Below are 27,506 nucleotides of genomic sequence, written 5' to 3'. Positions count from 1 at the left end.
ATATGTATATACACTTTTTAAGAATACATTATTAATTTTCTATATTTTTTTTTTTTTTTTTTATTCAAATTACAAATAATGATAAACAATAATAATAATAATAATAAAAAAAAAGACAATTTTTTTTTTTCGTTTATAATTTGAATTTTAAAAATCAGTAACACATCAACAATAAGAAATTACTTTGTTTTTTTTTTTTTTTTTTTTTTTTTTTTATGGATATCTATTTAATTACTTAAAAAATGAATAACATATATATAAATATATTTTACGAGTGTTTATTTGTATTTTATTTTATTTTACTCATGGATATTCATTTTAAAAAATTTACAATAATGGGCCAAATAATATTTTGATATCACATATAATACAAATATACACATTGTTTTTTCTAATATGAAGTATAACATCAAGGGGTGGATAATATATATATATATATATATATATATCCATTTTGGTAATTATTCCAAATTTATGTATTATTTATATCTTCCACTTTATTATTTTTATTTTGCTTCTCATCAGAATTATTTTCCACAGTTATTACATCATTCATTATATTTTTTTCATTTACATTTTTACTTTCCTCATTTAACGTTTGGACTTCCTTTATTTGGTTATCATTATTACTTTTTAATTCTTCCTCCTTTTTAATATTTTGTTCAGCTTCATTTTTTACTATACTATTATCCTTCCCATTTTGCTGAGTAGGTTGAATAGAAGAAGATCCATTTCCTGATGTATTAGAAAATGCAAATGTCTTTTTTAGAATGGATCTATTTTGTATATCTTGCATTAATTGATTTCTTAGTTGAAACATGGTACTTTTTCCGTGATCATTTTTTTTTAGACTGACACTTTTTGATTTATTAATTTTTATTTTAATATCTGGGATACTTTTATTTTTGATCATATCATCTTCTTTAGTATCCAATTTTGTAGATATACTATTCATTTTGATGATAGGTCGTTTTTTACCTTTACAGAAAACATTATAATAATCATCTAACAAGTTTTCGTCATTTAACATGATTGAAAATTTTTTAGGGTTAGCTAAAATATCTTTATAACATTTTGTAAAGCTATCTACAATTGATGATAAGATCATAAAAATATTTTCTAAATTACCATTCTTTGGCATATCTTCACCTAAGTATATACCTAATTCATTAACATCTTTTTTAGTTTGTTCATATTGTTTTTGTGCTGTATTATATTTTTGTTCACTATCTTCTAATAGAGATATCATTTTTTCTTTAAATTTTTCTTCATAGTTGGTTTTTATCTGTCCTTTTATATAAGTAATTTCTTTTTCTAAGGAGGAGAAAATAATATCTATAGCTTCAGAAGACATTTTGGATGCTGTCAAAACAGATAACAAATCATTTTCTAATAAGTTCATATTTAAATTTGGAAGATACATACATAATGTTACAGTAATATAATGTAAAGATGTTATTTTACTATCAATAGAAGATTTAAATTCACTTAATTTTAAAACAGATGATAAAGTAAATCCTAATGCAACTAAATCTTCATTATCATTAATACCATAATTTACATAATTTCCCCATTTTAAAACAGCTTTTAATAAAGATCTTAATCGTATACTAGATCTAACTTCTTTTACAGCTTTATCATATATATCTAAATCTTTATTTATTTCATTAATCATTTTATCATATTTTAAAGAAAATAAACATATTTGTATTTTACTTTGACATTTATCTAAATATACAAATGGTATTAATTTCCTTTCAACATCTCTAAATTGTTCTGCTTTTATTTTCTCATTTTCTAATTTTTGTAATATTCCATCACATTCTTCTTTTGATGGAATAATATGTAATACTTTTTGTAAAAAGTCTACATTCAAATCTGTCAGATCAAAAGAATTAATTTTATCAACAATTTCTTGAGTACTCATTGGAAATCTTAATAATATACCAATATTTTGTGCCCTAGTCCTATCTAATACTGTAACTAATTTTTCTTCTGGTTTTTTCTGTTTATCATCTATACTTTTTTTTATAATTTTCTTTTCTCCTTTTACCCTTGCAAATAATTTATGTACTGCTTTGGTATCAATCAAATTGTATTTTACTTCTTGACTTTTTATTTCATTAAAAACTGTACCTTCAATTTTATGAGTAGGTAATAATTGCCAATGTAATTTTATTCCTAGTGGACGTTTTTCTGGAACTTTAGCTGCTTTTTTTAAACCAAAAGCTTCTGGACATTTTTTTAAAACACACTTGGATTTATCTCCCATTTTTTTTAGTAAAAATGGTGGTGGAGCTGGGATTTTTTTCCCTCCTTTTTTTGTAAAGGCTAATTTCGTATTATTCTCTGTTTTCACAATTTCTTCTTCTTTCATTTCAGGTTTTTCCTTTGCTACATTCACTGATTTTAATAGTGCTGCAGGTAATGGAGGGGGTGGTCTTTTTGCTTTGGATTGTTTAAGTAAGGCTTCAATAGCTTTCGCTTTAATTTGTTTATCGTTTGCAGTTTTGTTTTCCTCACTTGTAATATTATTTTGTTTTTCATCCATTTTTTCTTCACCTTTTACCTCTTTTTTGTCCTCTTCAATTTTTATTTCTTTTTTGTCCTCTACAACTTTTAGCTCTTTTTTGTCCTCTTCAACTTTTAGCTCTTTTTTGTCCTCTTCAACTTTTAACTCTTTTTTTTCGTCTTCAATTTTTATTTCTTTTTTGTTCTCTACAACTTTTAGCTCTTTTTTGTCCTCTACAACTTTTAGCTCTTTTTTGTCCTCTTCAACTTTTAACTCTTTTTTTTCGTCTTCAATTTTTATTTCTTTTTTGTTATCTACAACTTTTAACTCTTTTTTTTCGTCTTCGTCTTTTACATATTTGTCCTTCATATTTACTAAAGACGTTAATGATTCACCGGGAAGAGAAGGTGACAATCTAGAAGTTACAGTTCCTTCACTTTCCATACTAAATGTGGATTCAATACTACCCTTCTTATTCAATTTATTGTACATTATTTCTAAATCGTTAATAATAGAATCTTTATGTAAATTATTATTATCATTCATTGTATTTTCTTTACTAAATGTTTGAGAGTTCATTTTTGAAAGAAGGTTCCATTCGGTTAAGGATTTTTTTTTTTCATCAGTTATATCATCTATGGGTTCAACTAACAATAATGGCATGCTATCATGAGTACTTAATTCTATCGAATCGTTTACTTTTAATTTGATAAGTTCCCCACTTGGTAATTTAGCATAAAAAAAGCTACTTTCTCCAATTGTTTTTTTTAAAGAAATATTAATATTATTATTATTAATATTATTATTATTATTATTATTATTGTTGTTGTTGTTATTATTACTAATAATATAATTATCAGCATCTTTCAACATATCATTCTTATTTTTATTCACATCATTATTTATCAATATATCTGTATCATTCTTTTGTATCTCTTCTATATTATTTACTTCGTGCTTCTCTTTTTTGTTCATAACAATATCAGATTTTATTATTTTATTATGTACATGATTATCTTCCTTTTCTTTGTTTTCCTTTTTGTTTATATACACTTGTGTAAATTTCATCATATCTGTACTTGTAGTAATATCAGATGATGTATCCTTAGGACTATAATCCGTTTCTTTTTCATCTTTTATTTTATCTTTTTTATCTATTATACGTTTTTCTATCTCGTTTTTCTCTTTTTTCCTCAAAAGAGATAAAATATAATTATTATTAATTTCTTGTTTGTTTTTTTCATCTTCTTCAATTCTATATATACATTCATCAGTGTGTACTCTTTTTTTTGAACCTTCATCATACAAACTTTTAACATCCTTTAACATTTTATAATAGGAAATATTAGTATAATTAGCACTATCCATTTCACTTACGCTATCTACTTTATTTACACATTTAGATGTGTCAAGAGATGATTTACTACTAAAATTATTATATCCTAAAATTCTTTTAAACTCTCTACGATATTCTGGTATTTGATTCCAACTAGAGGAATATTTTGTAGAGCTTTTTTTTTTTAATATATTAATTCCCCACATACAGACAATAAAATTTAATGATTTATTAAGGTCATTATTACATAATTTCAAAGATAATTGAATTTTAATATTCGAAAGATTCGTTATTTTTTTCAAAAAATTTAATAAAGGTACATTTATTTTTATGACATGGCTTTTAACAAATGATGTTATATTCTCACCAGGTTTAATGATTATTTCATATTGTCTTTGCAAATAATCTTTAAGAGAAATTATATTCGAATATGATTTCTTAGAAGTTAATAATGAACACATGCTTTGTTTTTTATTTAATGAATATTTATCATCTCTATTTCTAAAACCAAATAGAGAGGTTAACAATTGTGTTATATTAGTTGCATTATATTTTAGGGTAGGTTCTTTTTCATTAAAAACAGAATAAGCATTATAATGAGATCTCGAATTAAAATCTAAATTCTTTTTATTATATATATTTAAACTTTCTTGTTCATATAATTCTTTAACTTTACTAAAAGAATGATGTTTTTTATATGTATTCTTTAATTTTTCTTTTTCTTCAAGTGGATCATTTTGAATACTATCAAAATGATTTTTCTCAATATTATATTGTATATCAATCTTTTGTTCTTTATTTGTTTCAATATCTGAATGGTTATAATAATGTTTTTCAACAATGGATTCATAGATATTTGTTTTGTTAGCTATTTGGTTATTTTGTTCAACAATATTGTTTTTTATATCATCTATTTGATGTTTATTATATTGATTATCTATTTGATGTTTATCCTTTTCATCATCTATTTGATGTTTATTAAATTGATTATCTATTTGATGTTTATCCTTTTTATCATCTATTTGATTTTTATCCCTTTCATCATCCATTTTATGTTTATCCTTTTTATCATCTATTTGATTTTTATCCCTTTCATCATCTATTTCATTTTTATTCTTTTCATTTTTTACTACCTCCTTTAAACTTTCATTATTTTCGGTAGATCCATAATTTTCATTTGTAACATCCGACTTCCTTCCACATTTTATCATTTTTTCTATCGAATTAATTTTCTCAAAATATTCATACGTTTTTTCTGATGGAGAAAATTCACTAGGAAAATCACGTAACATATTTATTACACTTTCAGAATCATTTAAAACAAATGATTTTCTTTTTTCTAAGTTTTTCAAAGCTTCTAATTCTTCCATTTTGTTATTACTTCTTAAGGTTTTTTTATATGACCTTAAACAATCTTCTTTCGTAGCTGCATCTAGAATAATTGATATTTTCATATTATCAGGAATATAATTATCATAATTAATATTTATATCCATATCTTCTTTTTTTAGATGAAGAATTTCTGATGATCCTTTTTTTAAAAAACCAGTATGAAATGAATATGAACTTGAAAATCCTTTATGAAATTTCTCTATATTTTTATGTCCTATTAATATCAATATATCACCACATATTATATGTTCTTTTGAATTACCTTCTGCATCGTGAGTAAAATCAATAGTGATATATTTTTTCTTATTTTTTTCATAAGATGACACTACATTATAATTAATAGGATTACATTTTAAAAAATATTCATATCCACATTTGGATGAATTTGTTTTACCTTTTTCTTCTGATTTTATTTTTTTTTTTTTCTTTTTCATATTTTCATCTAAATAATTATGATGCTTTATATTGGACATATTTTCAACTTCATTATCATTTGTATCTTTTTCCTTACCCTTTATGTAATTATTTTTTAATAATCCATATAATTTGTATTTATTATTTTTTTTTTTGTCTTTCTTCAAATGATAATATTCATCTACATTTTGTTTTATATCTTGTTGCTGATGTATTTGTTGTGTTGTTTTTCTTTTTGATTCCATTTTTTGTAAATACTCGCTAAAGTCATTTTTCATATTATTTTCATCCTTATGAAATATTTGCGATTTATTATAAAAAAGTGAACTATTTTGTTTCTCATCAAAATTATCATATATGATATTTTTATGGTTATCAGAAAAGGATTGTTTACTTTCACTTGTCTGTATACTCCTACCAGAACTAACATCATCTCTTTTAGAACTTGTCAATTTATCAACAAAAGAAATAGATTTACAAGATGAATTTGAATTAATAGTTCTAGGAGAAAAAACAGAACTTACCTTTTTTATTTTATTTTCTAATGGGAAATTAGAGTTACTCCATAAATGAGTTACACTTTTTTCAACTTTATCAAATTCTGATTGTACTCTAGAATGTATTTCAGAATGTTGATTTATAGATGTTAATGAATCCTCTTCATTAAATACATTAAGTGTATTAATTGAACTATTAATTTTATTATCAGATAAACATATTAAAGATTTATTATTAAAAGGTATATCCTTTTGATAATTTATACCTACTACACTATTTTTATCATTTAATATTTTTTTTTTTTTTTTTTTTTTTCTTTTTTTTATTATCTTTTTGATTTAAATGGGATATATCAAAATCTATTTTAGGTGTATTATTTATATCTAAAAGGTTTGCTTGTTTGGTTTCAAGACTTGGTACATTACAACTAAAATTTTTTCTATATATCTTATTATTTATTATGTTTATATAATTATTATTATTTTTAATATTTTTAATATATTTAATATTTTTAATATTTTTAATATTTTTAATATTTTCATTTGGATAAACAGTTTGATTAAAATGCTCTACGCTTAGTTTTATATTTTTTTTTTTTTTATTTTTTTTTTTCCTTCCGTGATGTTTATTTATTGAACACTCACATAAATGTTTTTCATCATCCTCATCATCACTATTATAATCACTATTGTTAGTATTATCAACATTTTCATCGTTTGAACATTTTTTGAATTCATCTTTTGCTATTCTCTCAGCAGGAACTAATTTTTTTTCCCTATCAGAATAAATCCATAAGCCTTTTTCCTCATATTTCATTCCTGTCCCATCTTTTTGAAATGAATAATGTTTTAAAGTTTTATTACTTGGATGAACCTTATCGGAACCGTTTAAATTATTCGTATTTATATTTATATATTTATCATCACATTTGTGATTTTTTTCACTTTTATAATTTTCATCACTTTTATAATTTTCTCCATTTTCATAATTTTCTTCACTTTTATAATTTTCATCACTTTTATAATTTTCATCACTTTTATAATTTTCATCACTTTTATAATTTTCTTCACTATCATAATTTTCTTCACTATCATAATTTTCTTCGCTTTCATAATTTTCTTCACTTTCATCATTTTCTTCACTTTCATAATTTTCTTCACTTTCAGAAAGCAGGTCAGAATTCAATTCCGAATTATCCTTATAAATAATTTCATAAATCTCAATAGAAACGGAACAAGGGGCATAATCTGTAAATATAATACTTTTTATTTTGAAAGGATTATTTTCAACTCTTTTATTTTTATTCTTTATTAAATCATACATATAATGAAAATATCTTTTATGTGATGCCTTCCAATAATCAAAAGGGATCCAGAAATGATGATCTTTAAATTTATTATTTGTTTTATTAGTGTCTTTATTTAATGAATCCATACCGCATGATGTACTTGAAACTTTATCATCTTTACTTTTTTTATTTTTGATATCATCAAATTCGTTTTCATATAGTACATTTTTTCTATTTACATTTATTGTATGAGGAATATTTTCATTATAATTATGAGCATAATTTTTTTTGTATTCAGTAGTAGATTCACTACATTTTTCATCTTTATTTATTGGTTTGTTTATTTTAGTTTCTTCAAAATAATTATTGGTGGGTAGATATAAATTTGGATTTACTTCAAGGCATTCCCTTTTCTCATTAGATATCAATTTAGGATTTAATAAATTATTATTAAGAAAAATATCATCATGTTTTTTTTCATTTTGACAAATATTATTATTATTACTATTATTATTACTATTAATATTATTAATATTATTATTATCATTTTGATTGGTGTGATTATCCATCCTATAAGTATTCTCCCTTTTGTCATGTACATTATTTTTGTGTTGTTCGGAATTATTATTATTATTATGAATTTGATTTGAAAAATAATTCGAAGATGTATCACTATTAGTATTATCATCTTCATTATCATTACTATTAATTTTTGAGGACTTATAGAGAATTTCTTGTATTTGATCAAATGTTAAAGAATTATCAATGGCTAGCATAGCACATGAAAAAATTAATAGAATAAAAGAACTAATTTTATGATAATTAATAATTGCAAAATTATCTTTTTTATTAAAATTTAACCAAAATAAAATAGAACTACATATACTTAATAAATATTTTAAATTAGGATATTCTTTTTCTCCATATCCATAATTTAATATTTGTGAATCAAAAAGGTTTTCATATTCATCTTCTAAAGTTAATGTATTAGAATGTATATCTAAAATAACATATGATTGATAAAATATAGTATTAGGTGATTTTCCAAATGTACTTAGATCATAATAATATTCATTTATTTTAATAAGATTTTTTAAATGAACAGTTTTAGTATCTTCTTTTATATCTACTTTTTTTAATAAATAATCTATATTTGCAAAAACATTTTTATTATATAATTCTAAACCTCTATAATAATAATTAATAGGTGGATCATTTAAATATTCACTAGCTATTCTTTCTAAAACTTTTATATAATTTGATAAATGATATACATTATTTATTTGTAATTCTACATTTTTTGGTAATCTCCATGGTTTTTTCATAACTAATAATCTTTTCGATATTTGAAATAAATATGTTTTTGTATATTTATGTCTAATTTCATCAGGTACTAATAAATAATTAGTTAAATTAATATTAGCTATTGGATTAGTTTTATTTTCAGTCATTTTTATATTTTTATATAACAATTCTCTACCTTTGACCATACCATTATAATATGTTTTCCTTTCTGTATTACGAAAATGATGAAATATTATTTTATTCTTATCATTATTTATATAATCATCATTAAGTACTTTATTATAATTATTATCTACAGACATATTATCATTATTATAATATACATTTCTATCATCTTCTTCTTTATATGTTTTATCCATATTCAACACACTTTTCTTACTATTATCTTTTTCTTTTTTATTTAACCAATTTTTCATTTTATATATATGGTTATTTGAATTCACATTTGTATGAAAACTTTCTTTATTATTATCAATTATATTATTATCATTTTTACTTTTATTTTCTATATACTTTTCATAAACATGTTTTGCGTTTTTATCTATAAAATCTTTCATACTATAAGATAGTACACATATAAATAAATATAAATAAAAATAAATAAATAAATATATATATATATATATATGTAACCTTTGTTGATCGAAAAATTTATAAAAACAAAGAATCATTCAAGGGTTTATTATACCACTATATTAAGTACTATTCAAAAATGTATACAAAAATATATGTACATAAATATATATATATATATATATATATATATATATATTTTTACCTTTTCAACTTTATTTTTTTATACTATAATTTCCTTTCTCTTTTTATTTTTTTTTTCTTCTATGGAAACTTGTAAAAATAAAGTGAAGGAAAAGGCTTTAAAAAAACATTGACGAGAAAAAAAAAATTAATAAATAAAATAAAAATAAAAATAAAATATATAAAACAAATATTATAACATTTATTCATTAATGTTATATATATATATATATATTATATAGACTACTGTAAAATATTCAAAAAAAAAATTACGGTTCCTATTTTTTTATAAATCCATATTTTATTATAATATTTCACATGAATGTTAATTTCCCTTTAATTTCTTTTTTAAAATGGAAAAAAAAAAAAAAGAAAAAGGAAAAACCTCCTCCATATTATCCTTAACCTTGCATATAATTATAAAATAAAGCATATAATATATATATATATATATATATTAATTTATATATATTATTTTATATTACATATATATATATATATATATATAAATTATACAATAACAAAATTGGATCAATTTTTAATATATATATATATATATATATATATAACAACATTATTCATTTATTTTTACATTTCAAAGTGTTATGATGTATAATTGTGTTCAAATTTTTTTATATACTTATTTATGTAGATTCATATAATATAATCATGTATTGAAAAAATAAAAATCCAAAGATATATCATGTATATTATAAAAAAAAAAAAAAAAAAATATATAAAACAAAAATTATTTTTTACATATTTTGATAAAAAGTACAAAAAAATATGTTCATGCAAAAATATATACAAATGTATATGTTTTATAACAAAAAGATGTTTATATATATATATAAAAAGTAAAAACAAAAATATGTAGAAAAATAAAATAATAATATATTGGAAATTATATTTTACAAAATCTTGGGGAAAGAATAATAAAATAAATATTTCGTATAAAAAATACAACAAAAAAAAAAAAAAAAGGAGGAAATGTTTAATAAAAAAAAAAATTAAAATAAATAAAAAACTAACGTTGAACATAAAATATATATATATTATATAATTATATTTAATTTTTCTATATGCGAAAAATAGAATAACAATAAATATAAAAAAACTATTTTTTTGTAATTATTTTATTATATATATTATTATATTTTTATTTATTAATATATGGAATTTAATAAAATACGAATATATTTCTATAGTGCATCGAATAATAAAACAAAAAAAAATTGAAATGCAAATATTAAAAAAAAATTAAAATTTGAAATTTCAAAAATTTTTAAATTATAAAATGTGTATCCATATAGTATTTTTAAAGAGTTATTATAAAAATCTTATCAAATGATAACATATATATATATATATATTTTTCTTTTATTTTATAAAAGAAATAATAAATAGAATTTTTATTTTAAAGGCATATTAAAAAATTCAAAAGTTTGTAAGTATATGCATTCTTTAATATTATAAAAATATTGAAATACATGTGTGTCAATATATATATATATAACATTTATTATGACATATAAGAAGAACATTATCATTAAATAATTTTCATTTATTCAATCATTTATTTTATTTTTTTTCACATATACGCACATTCATGCAAATTAAACATCTTCATTTCTACAAAGACTAAAACATATAGAGAGATGGTTTTATATTTAAAAAAAAAAAAAATAAAATAAATATACAACTGTAAAAAAAATGTTTATAAAATTATAATATATATATATTTTTTTTTTCTACACATCTGGCCTCATTTTATCAAATGACTTATACAACATTTTAATTATAATAGTATAAATCCGTTGGTATAATTATTATCCTATAAAATAAATGGTCATATATATATATATATATATAATATATATAAATAAATATACTTATTGTATTTATCTTATTTTAATTCTTAATAATAATGAAATATAAATACTATTAAATATATATTATATTATTTTAATATATATATATATGTATTATTTTACCTAGGGTATAAAAATTATGTTCACAGGAAAAGGATGATTATTGGAATACTTAAAATAAAAAATATTATATCATTTGTTTATATATATATATATAAACAAAATTCTTACTTTCTTTCTTTCTTTTTTTTTATTTATTTATTTTATTTTATTTTTTTTTTTTTTCCAATAATATTAATGAATATTGCAACATTGTATTTTTAAGTTATAAAAATATTAGGATGTACAATATTAAATGAGTATAAGAAAATAAATATATAAATAAATTTATATATATATAAAATATATTTATTTTTTTTGATGTATTCGTGTTCCATATCTTTAGTTGAATGTATTAAAAAAAAAGTCATAGAAATATACTATTAATATAATATATATATATATAATACTTATGACTGGCAAAATATTGTGACGTTTACTATTTCTATATTTTTAAAAATGAAAAAAGAATTTATAGAATACAATAAAAAATATTTCAGGAATATACAATTTGTATATGATTTCTTGAATAAAATTGGAATGAAAAATAGTTTGAATGAATTAAAAAAAGAAAGTAAAATAGATTATATAGAAGATTATGATTTATATTTTTTAGATCAAAATAATCAGGATATTTCAGATGATGAAAATATAAGAGACGAAGAAGAAAAAGATGAAGATTTTGAAGATATTGATAAAACATTCTTTATTTATACTATGAATAAAATGAACAATTCTATACTGTGTAAAGCTATTGATCTTTTTGATCAGGATATGAAAGATAAATATGCTCATTTGCAAAATGTTGATAAGGTAAAAAATATGAACGATAAGAGAAGTGATATGTATGAAAATGATAATAATAATATCAACAATAATAATAATAATAATAATAATGATGATGATAATTATTCAATTAATACCTTTGATGAATATATGTATCAAACAGACCAAAATAATTCACTCACCATACCTTTTATGAAGGAAAAAAAAGAAAATATTTTTCTCAGTAATGATAATAAAGATGATGATAATTTAAAATTAAATAATACAAACAATGTGACACAAAAAGTAAATATGAAGTCATATAACTGGGATACATATTTTACTCAAGAAAAAGAAATTTATAAAAAGTTAAATGTAACCATAGTACATAATGATATATCAAATAATATAAATGATAAGGTCAATAAGCCGTCAAATATTTTATGTATTAAATATATTGACATATATTATAAACAAAATAATAAACATATAAACTCTGAAAATATTATATTTTTTCAAAGATTCTTTCCATTATTCCTTTTAGTTGGTTATGCAAATGGAAGTATCAATTTATTTTTAATCATTTATGAAAATAAAAAAAAAGCAAAGAAACAAAATGGAAATAATGATATAAATGAAAAAGAAGAATATCATAATGATTATAATATATATTTATATCAACAGTTAGAACATATATCCTTAGGGTCACCAGTTATGCATATAGATATTAACTATCAAGATAATTTATTTATCGTTTCAACCATGAATGGAGATATATGTATTTGTCAAATTAATATGAATAAAATTGAAAGTATAAAAAATAAATTAATACAAACAGATGATTTAAATCTTGATACAAAAATAAATTATGATAATCCATATATGTTTCTAAAAGATATATTAAAATACCATATGAAATATTCAATCCAATGTTTATTTAATGAAGATTATTCTTTATTTTGTTCTATAGCTAATGATAAAAATTTAATTATTTATGAAAAAATTATATCAAATAATAAAATGAATGAAAAAACTGACGACATTTATAGTAACAATAATAATAATAATAATAACATATATGATGATACAACAAACTATACATATGAAAAAAAAAAAATTATAGGTCTACCTGATATACCAACTAATATATTATGGGTTAAACATAATAACAAAGAAGTAATCATAATATCTATGCTTAATAGTAATCATATAATTTTTATGAATAGTGCTAATTATATTATAGAAAATAAATTATACCTTTTCGATTTAAATAAAGATAACAAAAATGAAAATGATGAATCGAAAAATGAAAAACATAATATTTTAGCTTTAGATTATCATAAAAAAAAAAATATATTAGTTATATGTACAGATACATCAAAAATATTTGTATATTCCTTTAAAGAAGAATCTATAATAAAAATAATTTATGGGTGTGTATTAAATTCATTATCTTTTCCTACAATACAAATTGATATAAGTGGTAATTTTATTTATGTAACATCAGAGGATAAAGTACATGGTACATATATTTTAATTTTTGATATAAAAAGTGGTAATATTATTAATACTATAAATAATGGATTTAAAATTAGATGCTTTCAACTTTTAAAAAATTATATATGTCCCTCAATTGTTGATATAAATTCGAATAATATTGATGCAAATAAAAAGGCATTACTTATATTAGGTTCATTCGATAAAAAGCTGCATTTTTATTCTAACTAAAAAATGGGAACGACCACAAAAATGTTGTGAAAGGGATTTTTTACAATATATAATATATATGTATATGTATATATATATATATATATATATATATATGTGATGCAACATGTAATATAATTTTGAAATATAAAATATATTTATTAATTTTTTTTATTTTCACTCATATAAATTTATATTAATATCCTTGAAGGATGTATTCTATCAATATATAAATATATACATATATTTTTTTTTTTTTTTTTTGTCTATGATTCATCCTTTTTTATATCATTCCCTGATATTTGTTATGCTTGTTATATTTTTTTTTTATAGTAACATTGAACAACCTAAGCATAACCCTTTTATTATTTATTTTTTTTTTTTTATAGGTGTATTTTATATAAGACTTAATTATAAATAAAAAATACATTTTAAGAAAAAAAAATTTGCTTTGATATACAAGGTAATGATGATGTATATACATTAATGTGAATTTAAATTAGAAAAAATTATAAAGTAAATATAAAATTATTAAAGTATACTATAAATATATACATATATATATGTATATTGAGATTTCTTTATTCAGACCATAGCTTATTCTGTTATAATTTATTTATAGAAATCACAAAACAATAGTTAATAATATAAATAAAGACATAACTGTTATATATATATATATATATATATATGTATGTATATTTTTTTTTTTTTTTTCTTTTATATTTCACCTTGTATTTACTATTAAAAATATACATTAATTTATATATGTATGTATACGATGTTATTACATCCTTATAAAATATGGTATCTAATTTTATTATGGTTATATATATATAATCAATATAAATGTGATCTAAGTCTGAAACCACCAGAATGTGATGTTTCTATAGATACCTCTATATGTATTAACAATGGACAAAAAATATTATTACCATCTGCAAAACCATACGGTTAAAATGTTATGATTTTTATAATTGTTTTAAATTTTGTTATTATAATTATCTCATCCATAGAGAGTACATAAAATATTTATATGTTTATTGCATATTATATATTCTTTCTATATAGGTATTTCTACACATATCTCTTTTGATAGTTTAATGCCTGTTGATGCTACTGGTAATAGGAATCATGCCCATGGAAAATTTTTTGCTTCATCTGGATTTGGAGGAAGTGGAAATTCTGCATTGTTCAGGCAAAATTATATATATATACCACATTCTGATGAATATTTCAAGAGTGTTGATTTTTCATATACCTTTTTTATATATCTACTACAAGATGAAATATCTAGGTATAAAAAAATAAAATCAGCACATTAATATATATATATATATATATATATATATATTTACTTATATATCCTCTACATTTTAAAGGAAAAATAATATGGAAGAAAAATTCTGTCCTGTAATACATAAGGTAAAAACCTATATTAATTATTATTTTATTTCTGAATATTCTAACATATCAATTATCCATTTTAATAATTGTCGTGAAGGGCATTATAAAGGATAAAATTCAGGAATCCTCTCCAGCTATTTTAATAAATACTAAAGTAAAATTAAATAAATATAAATAAATAAACAAATATATATATATATATATATATATATATATTATTTAAAAAGGGAAAAAATCCATTCAAATACACATAATTCACAAAAATTTATATATATCTCTTATGTGTATCCATTTTATACGTGAATAAAAAATAAGAAAATTTTCTTTTCTTTTAATGATAGAGTGGAAGAATCAAAATTGTGTTGAGTACTTCATCAAGTACAAACTCTGGTAATATTAATACCTACAATTATATAAAAATTAAATAGGAAAATGATATGATTCTTATATAAATCATTGATATATATATATATATATATATATATATATATATATGTTTAATATGTATATATATAGCCGGTGAAGAATTTTTAAGTAATTTTAAATTAAGGCATCATCAATGGTATCATATGGCAAGTACGTTATATTATATAAAAATATAATTAAAATGTATACACACATAAATATACATACATATATATCATTTTATTATTATAAGTCGTTAGACATATAAACCATGTAAGACTATTTGTTGATGGAATCTTAGATTCAAGTTTTTTGACTGAAGGTTATAAAAATATTAAAAAGATAAAATATATTTCATGATTATATTATATTTACACAATATTTATTATATGTACATATATAACATATATAACATATATAACATATAGAACATATTTATTATTCCATAAAATAATAAATATATATATTATATATTTTTTTAAGGTATTACAAAAACAAATGATTCCCCTATATATATTGGTGGAGCCCCCTATTCTGTAGATTCTTGTGATTTCCCTTTTTTATTAGATGAATTAAAGATATATAATTTAAGTATAGGCACTGATCAAATACAAAGTGAAGCCTCAGCTACCTTAAGTGGTATTGAGCCTTCTTTTATATATTTTGGATGTTTCCATTGTGATATGAATACAGCTATATTATCTTGTCCTAATAATTATCATTTATGTAATAAGATGGAATTATATATTGGAGTATATAGTGTTCTAAGAAAATTTTCTTTAGATGTTAATAATATCATATTACCATATTCTTCAGAGAATAATCTAGGAATAGGTATATGTTGCACTGACATATAAGATGGATAGACAAATCGTTCATCACAAAAAAAAATAATATAATATAATATGATATGACATGGTATTTATTATTAGACAAAGGATTATATAATAAAAATATAATTTTTTTTTTTAATATTATAGAAAATAAAAAAATAAAAACTATTTCTTGTTATGGAAAAATATATATATATATTTTTTTTAATTGCATTATTTTTTTCGTAAACCATTTTGTTTTTCTATTTATAAATCATTTATATACATTTGTTAATATATTAATATCTATTTTTTTTTTTTTTTTTTTTTTTTTTATTATACATTCAACATCTCCTTTTAAATTTCTTAAGAATAAGTAATAAAGAATATCAATAAAAACCTTTATGTTATCAAAAAAAAAAAAAAAAAAAAAGAAAGAAGAAAAGAAAGACAAAGGAAGAGAATATTACTCTTTTATCATAATAAGCATGAGTAAAAATAAAAAATCTATTATTACATCATTTACTACAAAACTACAAGAAAAGGTAAAGGAAGAAAAGAAAAACAATAACAAGATAAACAATGATGTTATGAAATTAATAAATAAAGAATTAATAATTGATTATTCTACTAATCAAAAGGTAAATGCTAAATTAATGTTAAACAAATATTTGAATGTTATTAATTATTTAATGAAAGAAAATATAAATTTAAAAAAAAAAATTGAAAATTTAAAAGTGGGCTGTATTCAAAAAAATGATATTATAGTTCAATATGAAAAAGAGTTAAAAGAAAAAAATGAAATTATTATTAAATTGAAAAAAAATATATCACCTGATATGTTACAAGAATGTGATAACACATATGATCATAAGAATTATCACGTGGAACATAATGATATCAGTAATGATCATATACAAAAAAGTAAATATATATTATTAACAAAAGGAGATATAAAATATAGCATAAGTAATAATAAAAATACTCCATATAATATAAATCATTCCCTATTTGACAAAAAGGTTGAAGAAACTAATAATGATGATAACATATTTTTAAATTATGGTTACAATGAAAATATAAATTATCAAACTAATACATTTCATAATAAATATATACAACATAATGATCAGCATCATAAGAAAAATGTTTGTATGTTAAAAGATAATATCATACATAAAAATGAATCATCATTTAATCAAATTGTCAACCCTATTAGTAGTAATGATTATAAAAAATATTCGAGCAATAAAAATATTAATATTGGAATGAATCATGAATATATATATAATAATAATTATAATATAAATAAATCCAATCTATCAAATAGTTGCAAAAAAAATAACAGTAAGGAAAATATAAATTTCATAAGAAACGATTCACAATATTTGTTATATAAAAATGATAATTTATCTAATGATGATAAATATATTGATGAATTGGATAGTCTAATAAACAATACAAAAAGTGTACATAATATGATAACAACAGAGCTTTTAAATAAGTGTGATATACAATGTACAAATAAAGATGAAGAAAATATTATTATTTATGATTATTCTAAGGAGACCAGTATTTCATCAAGTGATGGGGAACAAGAAAGTGATATTTCTCAAAATTGTGATACGCAAGATCCAAAATATAAAACGAATAATGATTATACAATAAAAACAACACAAATGATTAGTAAAAAAATAAATGATAATGACAATAATAATGATATTTATAATGGAATGCATAGAAGTAAAGACCATAATAATAATAAAATCAGTTTTATGGAAGTTGATAAACGTATCATAAATAAAAAAAATGATAATGATGTAAAAATAATTACTCATGAACATGATATAATAAAAGATGACAAAACATATGATACATCATCAGAAAAAAATATTAAATTATTAGAAAAAAGTACGGAAAATGAAGAAGACGATGATAATTATGAAGATCTGGAAAATATTATGTCTACAATATTAAAGCTTCGAAAAAATGCATAAAAAAAAAAAAAAAAAAAAAAAAAATACACATATAAATATATAATAAAGTATATATCATAATTACAAATAAATATGTTTTTTTTTTTTTCTTTTTAATTATCATTAATAATAGTATTGATCTAATTATACACTATATTATATTAAAAGGATCTTATATTTTTTACAACAAAAAAAATATATATATATAAATTAACATGTATAATATATATATATTATATATCTATTATTATATCATCTTTATACATAATAATTTCATATTTAAAAAAATAAATTAAATTTATATATATATGTATATATTTTTTAACCAATAAAAATATTACATTTTACATAAAAAGCAAAAAAAAAAAATAAAAAATATAAATTTCTTATTTAATATAATAATATGTATTTTTAAAGAAAGCATAGCATTTTATATTTATATGGGAATTTGTTTTCCTTGGGTAACATGATAAATAAAAAAAAATACATATAAACACAAAATAATTTATTACATATATTATATAATTAATAAATATATATAAATATATTATAGTCTTTCGTATAAAATATATATATTATATATATATATATAAAATACAAGCCACAAAAAGAAAGAAGAAACATTCTTATTTTATTATATATAAATATAATAACTAAATTTTATATTTCTTATATTTTAATAATAAAAATTTTTATTTTAAATTTAATCTATGATAAAATTTATACTATCAAAAATAATTTCTTTTTCTTTTTCTTTTTTTTTTAATTCATCCATAAATTAATTTTATTTTAAATTTTCCTTAATTTAATTTTAATTTAACATATATCAATATATAAATAAATCTTTTTTTCAAATATTTTTTTGACCAATTTTTTTTTTAACTTGTAAAAATATATTTTTATATTTTTTTCAAATATATCCTACAAAAATTTTTTTTTTTTTATTTTCCATATATATATATATATATATATATATATGTATGTATGTATATAAATATTTTTATTTAAAAAAAAAAATAATAATATATTGAAATGTCAACTTATTTTTAAATTTTAATATATACATATTATTATTATTTTAATTATCGTTGTAGTTCTTTTTTTTATTGTAATATATTTTGCTCTTATATTATACACATGTTTATATATTGTTGTGGATATTATCTTAACATTATCATATATATATATATATATATTATAATACCATTATTTTTTTTTATTCAACTACCTAGACTATTATAAATTTAATATATATATATATATTTATGTATATATTTTTTTGTCCCTTTGTATATTTTTTAATTGTCACATTACTTTTGTTTGATAACAATGGAATGTTTAACAAAGAAGATAAAAACCATATTTCAAAATTCTATTCAAAAATGTTTCCCTTCTATTTGTGAAGATGCTATTGTTACATATGCCAATCTTAAATTTGGACATTTTCAATGTAATATTATATATATATATATATATATATATATTTATTTTTTTTTTTTTATTTATTTTTTTTACCTGACCCGTTCATACAAAAATATGAATGCTAGCCAAAAAAATTTTATTAAAATAAGAAATATATTAATATAAATAAAATAATATAATAAATAAAATATATATGCTGTTATAATTATATGTAAATGTTATAATAGACGTATATATGAAATATATCTTATATATATATATATATATATATGTGTGTATGTATTTTTTTTTTTTTTTTTTTTAGGCAATAACGCTATAAATATTTATAAAAAATATGGAAAGGAATTAAAGTATGAAAATGCCCAAAAAATATCAGAATTTATAATTTCCAATATAAACGAAACTATATTTGATGAAATAAAATCATCACCACAAGGTTTTATAACAGTGAAGTTATCAAAGGAGTATATTGAGACATCATTAAAAAAATTGTTTAATGGTAAAAATATAGATATAAGTATAAATATAAATGATATAAAGGAAACTAATGAAAATTATGGTAATGTATTGGTTGATTTTTCTTCACCAAATATAGCTAAAGAGATGCATGTTGGTCATTTACGATCAACTATAATAGGTGACAGTATATGTAGAGTATTTGAATTTTTAAAAATTAATACACATCGAGTTAATCATGTAGGTGATTGGGGTACTCAATTTGGTATGATTATAAATTATATAAAAACACATTATCCGAATTTTAAAGAAGAAATGCCTGATTTAAGTAATTTAACAAGTTTATATCAGGAATCTAAAAAAATGTATGATGCCGATAAAGAATTTGAAAAATCATCCAAAGAAAATGCAATTAAATTACAAAACAATGATGAAGATTGTAAATTCATATGGAATAAATTATGTGAAAGTAGTAAAAAAGAATTTGATAAGTTATATAACATATTAGATATAAAATTAAAGTATGTTGGTGAATCATTCTATGTACCTACGTTATCGAATGTTATGGATTTGTTAAAGGAAAGTAAATTATTAACAAATATAGGAGATGCATTATGTTATCAATCAGAAAATTTTAAAGTACCATTATTTTTACAAAAATCTAATGGTGGATATGGTTATGATTCTACAGATGTAGCTGCATTGCATTATAGATTAACACAATTAAATTGCAATTGTATTATATATGTTACTGATATTGGTCAACTAACACATTTTGAAACGCTTTTTGATTTAATTAAAAAAACGAATTGGGGAGATAAAAATGCAAAGTTAATGCATGTAGGATTTGGTTTAGTTTTAAATGAAGATAATAAAAAATTTAAAACACGAAGTGGAACAACTGTTAAATTGATTAATTTAATTAATGAAGGAACAGAAAGAGCAAAGCGCGACTTGTTGCAGAGAATTGAAACAAAAAGTGAAGAAGAAAAGAGCTACTTCAAAAGTAAAAAAAAAAAAAAAAAAAAAAATATATATATTTTGATGTTCTATGTATGTGAGTTAATATATATATATATATTTCATTTTTATATTTTAGATGTAGATATAGACCAATTAAGTGAATCCTTATGTGTTAGCGCCATAAAATACTTCGACTTAAAACAGCACAGAAACTCAGACTATAAATTTTCATATGATAATATGTTAAATGTAAAAGGTATCTTATAAAAAAGACATATTACTAAATATATAAAGTGTTTAAAAAAAAAAAAAAAAAAAAAAATTATATATTATACATATCATATATGTATATATTTATATTTATTTATTATTTTTTCAGGAAATACGGGTATATATATAATATATGGTTATTCAAGAATATGTTCAATTTTTAGAAAATCCACCATAAATGTGGAAGATATATCAAAAGGTTCTAAAACATATAAATACATGATATATATACACATAATTATATATATTTTGAATTTATATAAAAATATAATTTCAATATAAAAAGTTCTGTATATAATAATATATATATATATAATATATATGTAATATGTATGTAATATATATGTGTATATTTCATTTCCTTTTATTTTAGATGAGTTAAGTTTAACTAGCATTTACGAAATAAATTTAGGATTACATATTTTGAAATTCCCAGATATCTTTTATTATATATTAAAAAATATGCTAGTTCATAAGTAAGAAAAAAAAAAAAATATATATATATATTTTTTTATAAATACAAAATTTCATTCTATTATGCATTATTTCATTTATTCTTTTTTTTTTTTTTTTTTTTTTTTTATAGACTTGCAGAATATATGTACGATTTAACCACTACCTTTACAGCTTTTTATGAAAACTGCAAAGTTTTAAATAATGAAAATGAAAAGTCGCGATTACTTTTATGTTCAATAACGAAATCGTTATTAAAGGTATAACAAAAATATATATATATATATATATATATTATATTTGTATGTATATTTTTTTTTTTTTTTTTTTTTTCAGTTATGTATGGAACTCTTAGGTATGAAACCCATTGAAAAATTATAAAGATAATAAAATAATATATACAAAAATAAATATGTTTATATTGAGAATAAGAAATGAATGCAATATATATGTATATATTTTACTGGAAAAAAAAGGATACCATATATATTATTATAAAAAGATAATATTATTTATTTATATATTTGTTTGTTTTTTAAATATATCTTTAAATAAAAGAACTGACACACATACATAGTATATTTTAGAAAAAATATTATGAAATTTTAATATTTTAAAATTTTTAATTCATCTTATTTTCATATATTTATAAATATATTTTTTTTTATCCTATAAATATAATATATATATAATATATATATATATAATATGTGATCAACACTTTTTTTTTTTTTTTTTTTTTTTTTTTTTTTTTTAATTTATTTATTTGTATTTAATAAATATTCCTAAAAATAAGATACATTTTATTTATATAAAGGATTTTTAATTCATATTATGGTTTTTTATAATAAAATATATAGATATTTAATTTGTAGAATGAAGTATGAAAATATTATATTTATATATAAAATGAAAACATTGAAAATATAAATAGTATATGGCCTTATTATTTTATTATTATTATTATATATTATAGAAATATATATTTTTTTATCTGTAATATAGATTTTTATATAATTTTTTGAGGTAATTAAATTTAGAAAAAAAAAAAAGTTACATGGTAGTACTCAAATGAAATATTCTATAATATTATAATTATAAATATTCATTTTGGTAAATTTATAATTTTATATTATTATTATATATTAATAAATAAATAAAATATATATAAATAAATTATATATACTAAGATAATATATAATATAAACATTATTTTAAATATATATGCTGCATTTTAAATTATATGTATTTTTACATACTTTAAGAAATAAGTAAACCTAATTTTATATGCTCTCAAATATATATAAATATCTAAAAAAATATATTTTATTAGAATGCGCATAAGAAAAAAATAATACATATATAAAAAAAGATTTAGTTATATAGATATTAAATAAATATAAGAATATATTTATTATTTATTTTTTTTTTTTTTTTTTTTGAAATAATTATTTTAATATTTTAATTATATTTTATATATACAATATTATAAATACAAATTCAAATTTTTTATTTTTTTTTTTAACAATTTAATTTCATGTATTATTAATTTTAATCTATATTATTATAGTATAAATTTTTTTTTAATATATTATATAATAAAACCTTAATTTATTTCAGAATATATAAAAAATAAAATAATATATATATTATTATATTTTTATATACATGTTTTGTTTTTTTTATTATATTATAGTAAATAAATAATATTTAATATTTTTAGATTTATTTCTATAGGTTTAAAAAAATATAATTATATAATAGTTACTTTAATAACATTATTTTAAATTATTTTACCTATATATTATATATATATATAGTGAATCTTTTTTTTTTTTTTTTTTATTTTTTTGGGGTTTTTATTTAATTATTTCTATAGTTAATAAAAATTGTACAAAAAAAAAAAAAAAAAAAAATTCAAGTGTATAAATTTTTTTTAAAATATATGATATAAAAATGATATATATATAATATAACATATATATATTTTTTATTTATATTTTCATTTTGTCGTTTTTTTTTTTTTTTTTTTTTTTTAATATTATAAAATAATATATAATTATATAAGAAAAAATATTTGTAGACTTTGATTTTATTTTTATGTTTCATTATTTTTTTGGTTTGTTATATATAATATTTATGTATATATATATATATATGTATAAAATAATTGTTGTTAAATATATAATAAAATAATAAATATTTATAATAAAAACCAAATAATATATATATATATGTTATATAGTGTATATATTTTTTTAAATGATATAATAAGAAAAATAATTCTAGTTGTTTTAAAGTTATACATATATATATATATATATATATATATATATATATATATATGTATTTATATATGTATTTATATATATATTTATAAAATTATTGAATAAATAATATAATTAATGATGGAGCATGGTAACGGGAGTGACAAGATATTCGACTTGAATTCCATAAGTCGAGAGAAGTTAGAATTGGTTGAAGTATTTTATGATAAGATGAAAGATACAACAAATGCGAATGCATTATATTTATATGCTTTACAAATATTTAAAATATGTAATATACATAATGAATTACCTAGACTTGTAGTTTTTGGACAACAGTCTATGGGTAAAACAACATTATTAGATTTTATTATGGGTGGTCCTATGGGATATACAAGTACAGATACAGGAACAAAACAGCCGATTGTTATTATATTAAAACCTAGTGATACTAATAAAATAGAATGTTATTTAAATAAAAAGAAAGTAAATATAGATGACTTACATGAAAAAATGAAAGCAATTATGTTAAATTTAAATGAATCTATTATACATAAAGAATTAGAAGTAGAACTTTCTATACCTGGTGGTATATATGCAACATTTGTTGATCTACCAGGTATTAAAGATGATTCTAAAGCAGGTTCAGAATTAACAAGAAAAATTGTTAGAAATTATGTTCAAAATTTTCCTAACGATATATATATATTGGTCAAAAAAGCATCTGACGATCCTGCCAATTGGCCATATAATTTGAGAGAATTTATATTGAAGCCCCGTCCGCTCGGTAAATGCAAAATTAACATATATATGAATATAAATATATATATATAAATATAAATATAAAAATATATATAAAAATATATATAAAAATATATATATATAAATATATATATATATATATATATATATATATATATATATATATATATACCCACATATATATATATATATATATATATATATATATATACCCACACACATATATATATTTTATTTATTTTTATTTTTTTTTTTTGTTCGTTTTAGGGCTGGGATTGCAACCCAAACAGTGTATCGTCGTCGGTACCAGAGCACTTGAATTTCTAAACAATGAACTTACAAACATTAAAACCCTGTCGGAATTATACGAACGAGTTAAAAAAAGAAGTATCACAGATAATAATGATAATGTACTTCCCTTATATTTATTAGAACTGTTTTCTATTCCTATAGAACAGAAAGAGAAGAACGATTTTTTAACGAATCGTATATCAATGTATTCTAAAATACTTAATGGTAGAAAGAATGTTTTAGATTTATTATTAAACAAATTTGAGAATGATTGTAATGATTCTATAAAAAAAGAATTGATTGATTGTTTTGATGTTGAAAAATTTAAACAGGAAGTGAATAGTAAATTTATGAATATATTAATCCAACAATTACGTAAGGTAGAAGTTAAATTAGAAAAAAAGAAAGCAAAAATGGATTTTTATAATAAGAAATTAGAAGAATTATATAATAAAGGAAATATATTAAGTGTAAGAGAACAAGTCAAATTATATATACGTGAATTAGTTAATATAGTTTCTAATTTATTAACAGGAAATTATCCTATATTAAATTTACCAAAAAATGGTGAGAATTTTTTAAAAAAATATGGTGGTACTTTAATGGATAATTTAAAAGATGGTAATGAATTAGCTGTGGAATTATTTGAAAAACAAGGTTTATATGATGAAAATTTTTTAAATTATTTAAATGAATATTTATCTAGATATAGTAATGATATGGATTTAAGTAAATCAGCATCATCTGAATTTAATTATAATATAAATGATGGTTTAAATAATCTAAATAATAATAGTATTGATGATAATAATAGTAATATTAGAACAGATTCTTATGAGAATCATATAGATTTAGATAAAGTCAAAATGGAAAATAATAAACCTTTATTAGTAGAAGGAGTTCCAGTGAGATTTATGCTAGCTAAAGAAGAAAGTAATATGTTTGGTGTTATACAAAATGCACAATCTGATTCAAAAGGGAAAAATATTTTAGTGAATTTTTATTTTAGAAATAATAATACAGATGAACAAGTACAAGTTAAATCTGTTGAGAAAGATAGATTAACTGTTATCAAAGCAGTCGAAACTTTAAATGGTGATCCATCCTTTTTAAATGGATTACAAGTATGGTTTAAAATGGTAAGAGATGATGGATGGGTAGGATTTGATAAAGCTGAAATTATTAAAGTATTTAATAATAATAGTAAAATTAAAGATGTACTTATACGTAATTTATCAAAAAATGATGAAATAATATCAGTCAAAATTATTGATCTTTATATGGATTATGTAAATAATCATAATAATAATCATAATAATATTAATATAAATCATGATGATGATGATGAAAATAAAAATGATGAAAATAATAATAATGATGATGATATATTAAAAAGAATTGCTGGACCACATACAGATTTAAAAATATTAAATCAATTAGCTATTACATATATATGTAAATGGTTAAAATATAATATATCCAAATTAGAACCTGAAAAAGAATTCTCAGATGAAGTTCTTTTACAAATGATGAGAAGTATTCATAATATTGTAGATCAAAGTGATTGGAAACCATTAATTGTTGATTTATTACAAGCTAATATAAGTGGAAATATTTTACATCTTACCAAATTAGCTAGCTGCTCAGCTGCAGTAGCATTAAAAAGAGTATTTAAAGCTGGATTAGGTGAAATTAATAGAAAAATTAAAAATAATTATATTGATGAAAATATTTATTTATTAAGTACTAATCAAAAATTCTTAGAAGAATTAAATCAAGCATTATATAATTTCTGTAAAGAAAGAGCTATTGTATGTGCAGGTGAAATGAAAGATATCGTTTTTGAGCAAACATATGCAGTACATTTTGAAATTATAGAAGAAATTTTTGATGGATGTAAATTATTTGAAGATAATTTCTTAACTCCAAATGGTGTTAAACCAACTATGTCTATAATCAATAAAAATGTAAAACAAAATCTAGCATATAGAAATCATCAATTATCATTAACAGATGTAAAGATAAATAAAAAATCTAGATCAAAAGAATTAATTCAAGAAGAGGTCAAATTACAATTCT

At 19.2% G+C, this 27,506-nt stretch overlaps 6 protein-coding genes across 6 annotated transcripts in view; 5 read left to right on the top strand and 1 right to left on the bottom strand.

The window, feature by feature from the left end:
• Nucleotides 1-472: 472 nt before the first annotated feature.
• On the bottom strand, nucleotides 473-9,302 carry PADL01_1219500 (formin 2; the record flags this gene model as incomplete). Its single annotated transcript, XM_028683154.1, is given in 2 exon segments — nucleotides 473-6,427; nucleotides 6,444-9,302. 2 exon segments carry the CDS (start codon nucleotides 9,300-9,302, stop codon nucleotides 473-475), a joined length of 8,814 nt encoding a protein of 2,937 aa, XP_028539360.1.
• A 2,628-nt stretch (nucleotides 9,303-11,930) lies between these two features.
• Nucleotides 11,931-13,964, top strand: PADL01_1219400 (conserved Plasmodium protein, unknown function; the record flags this gene model as incomplete). The annotated part of the gene is made up of 1 exon (XM_028683153.1): nucleotides 11,931-13,964. One exon carries the CDS (start codon nucleotides 11,931-11,933, stop codon nucleotides 13,962-13,964), a length of 2,034 nt encoding a protein of 677 aa, XP_028539359.1.
• Nucleotides 13,965-14,724: 760 nt separating this feature from the next.
• On the top strand, nucleotides 14,725-16,612 carry PADL01_1219300 (secreted ookinete protein, putative; the record flags this gene model as incomplete). Its single annotated transcript, XM_028683152.1, has 8 exons — nucleotides 14,725-14,896; nucleotides 15,015-15,240; nucleotides 15,326-15,368; nucleotides 15,448-15,504; nucleotides 15,692-15,740; nucleotides 15,867-15,926; nucleotides 16,009-16,077; nucleotides 16,239-16,612. 8 exons carry the CDS (start codon nucleotides 14,725-14,727, stop codon nucleotides 16,610-16,612), a joined length of 1,050 nt encoding a protein of 349 aa, XP_028539358.1.
• A 443-nt stretch (nucleotides 16,613-17,055) lies between these two features.
• Nucleotides 17,056-18,564, top strand: PADL01_1219200 (conserved Plasmodium protein, unknown function; the record flags this gene model as incomplete). Its single annotated transcript, XM_028683151.1, has 1 exon — nucleotides 17,056-18,564. The coding sequence occupies one exon, from the start codon at nucleotides 17,056-17,058 to the stop codon at nucleotides 18,562-18,564; it is 1,509 nt and encodes a 502-aa protein (XP_028539357.1).
• A 1,308-nt stretch (nucleotides 18,565-19,872) lies between these two features.
• Nucleotides 19,873-22,488, top strand: PADL01_1219100 (arginine--tRNA ligase, putative; the record flags this gene model as incomplete). Its single annotated transcript, XM_028683150.1, has 7 exons — nucleotides 19,873-19,993; nucleotides 20,270-21,427; nucleotides 21,521-21,640; nucleotides 21,764-21,853; nucleotides 22,028-22,130; nucleotides 22,241-22,367; nucleotides 22,444-22,488. The coding sequence occupies 7 exons, from the start codon at nucleotides 19,873-19,875 to the stop codon at nucleotides 22,486-22,488; spliced, it is 1,764 nt and encodes a 587-aa protein (XP_028539356.1).
• Nucleotides 22,489-24,512: 2,024 nt separating this feature from the next.
• Nucleotides 24,513-27,506, top strand: part of PADL01_1219000 (conserved Plasmodium protein, unknown function) — a gene marked incomplete at both ends in the record, with an annotated part of 3,816 nt that continues 822 nt past the window's right edge. Inside the window, 2 exons of the mRNA XM_028683149.1 lie at nucleotides 24,513-25,161; nucleotides 25,404-27,506. The exon at nucleotides 25,404-27,506 is cut by the window's right edge and continues 174 nt beyond it. Coding sequence (XP_028539355.1) covers nucleotides 24,513-25,161; nucleotides 25,404-27,506 — 2,752 coding nt within the window. The remainder of the gene's footprint in view (nucleotides 25,162-25,403) is intronic.

This window comes from Plasmodium sp. gorilla clade G2 (genome assembly GCF_900097015.1).
Source record: "Plasmodium sp. gorilla clade G2 genome assembly, chromosome: 12".
In the NCBI taxonomy this organism is placed as follows: domain Eukaryota; phylum Apicomplexa; class Aconoidasida; order Haemosporida; family Plasmodiidae; genus Plasmodium; species Plasmodium adleri (nom. inval.).
Note: the sequence above shows the minus strand (reverse complement) of the source record. Positions and strands in the feature narration are given on the sequence as shown.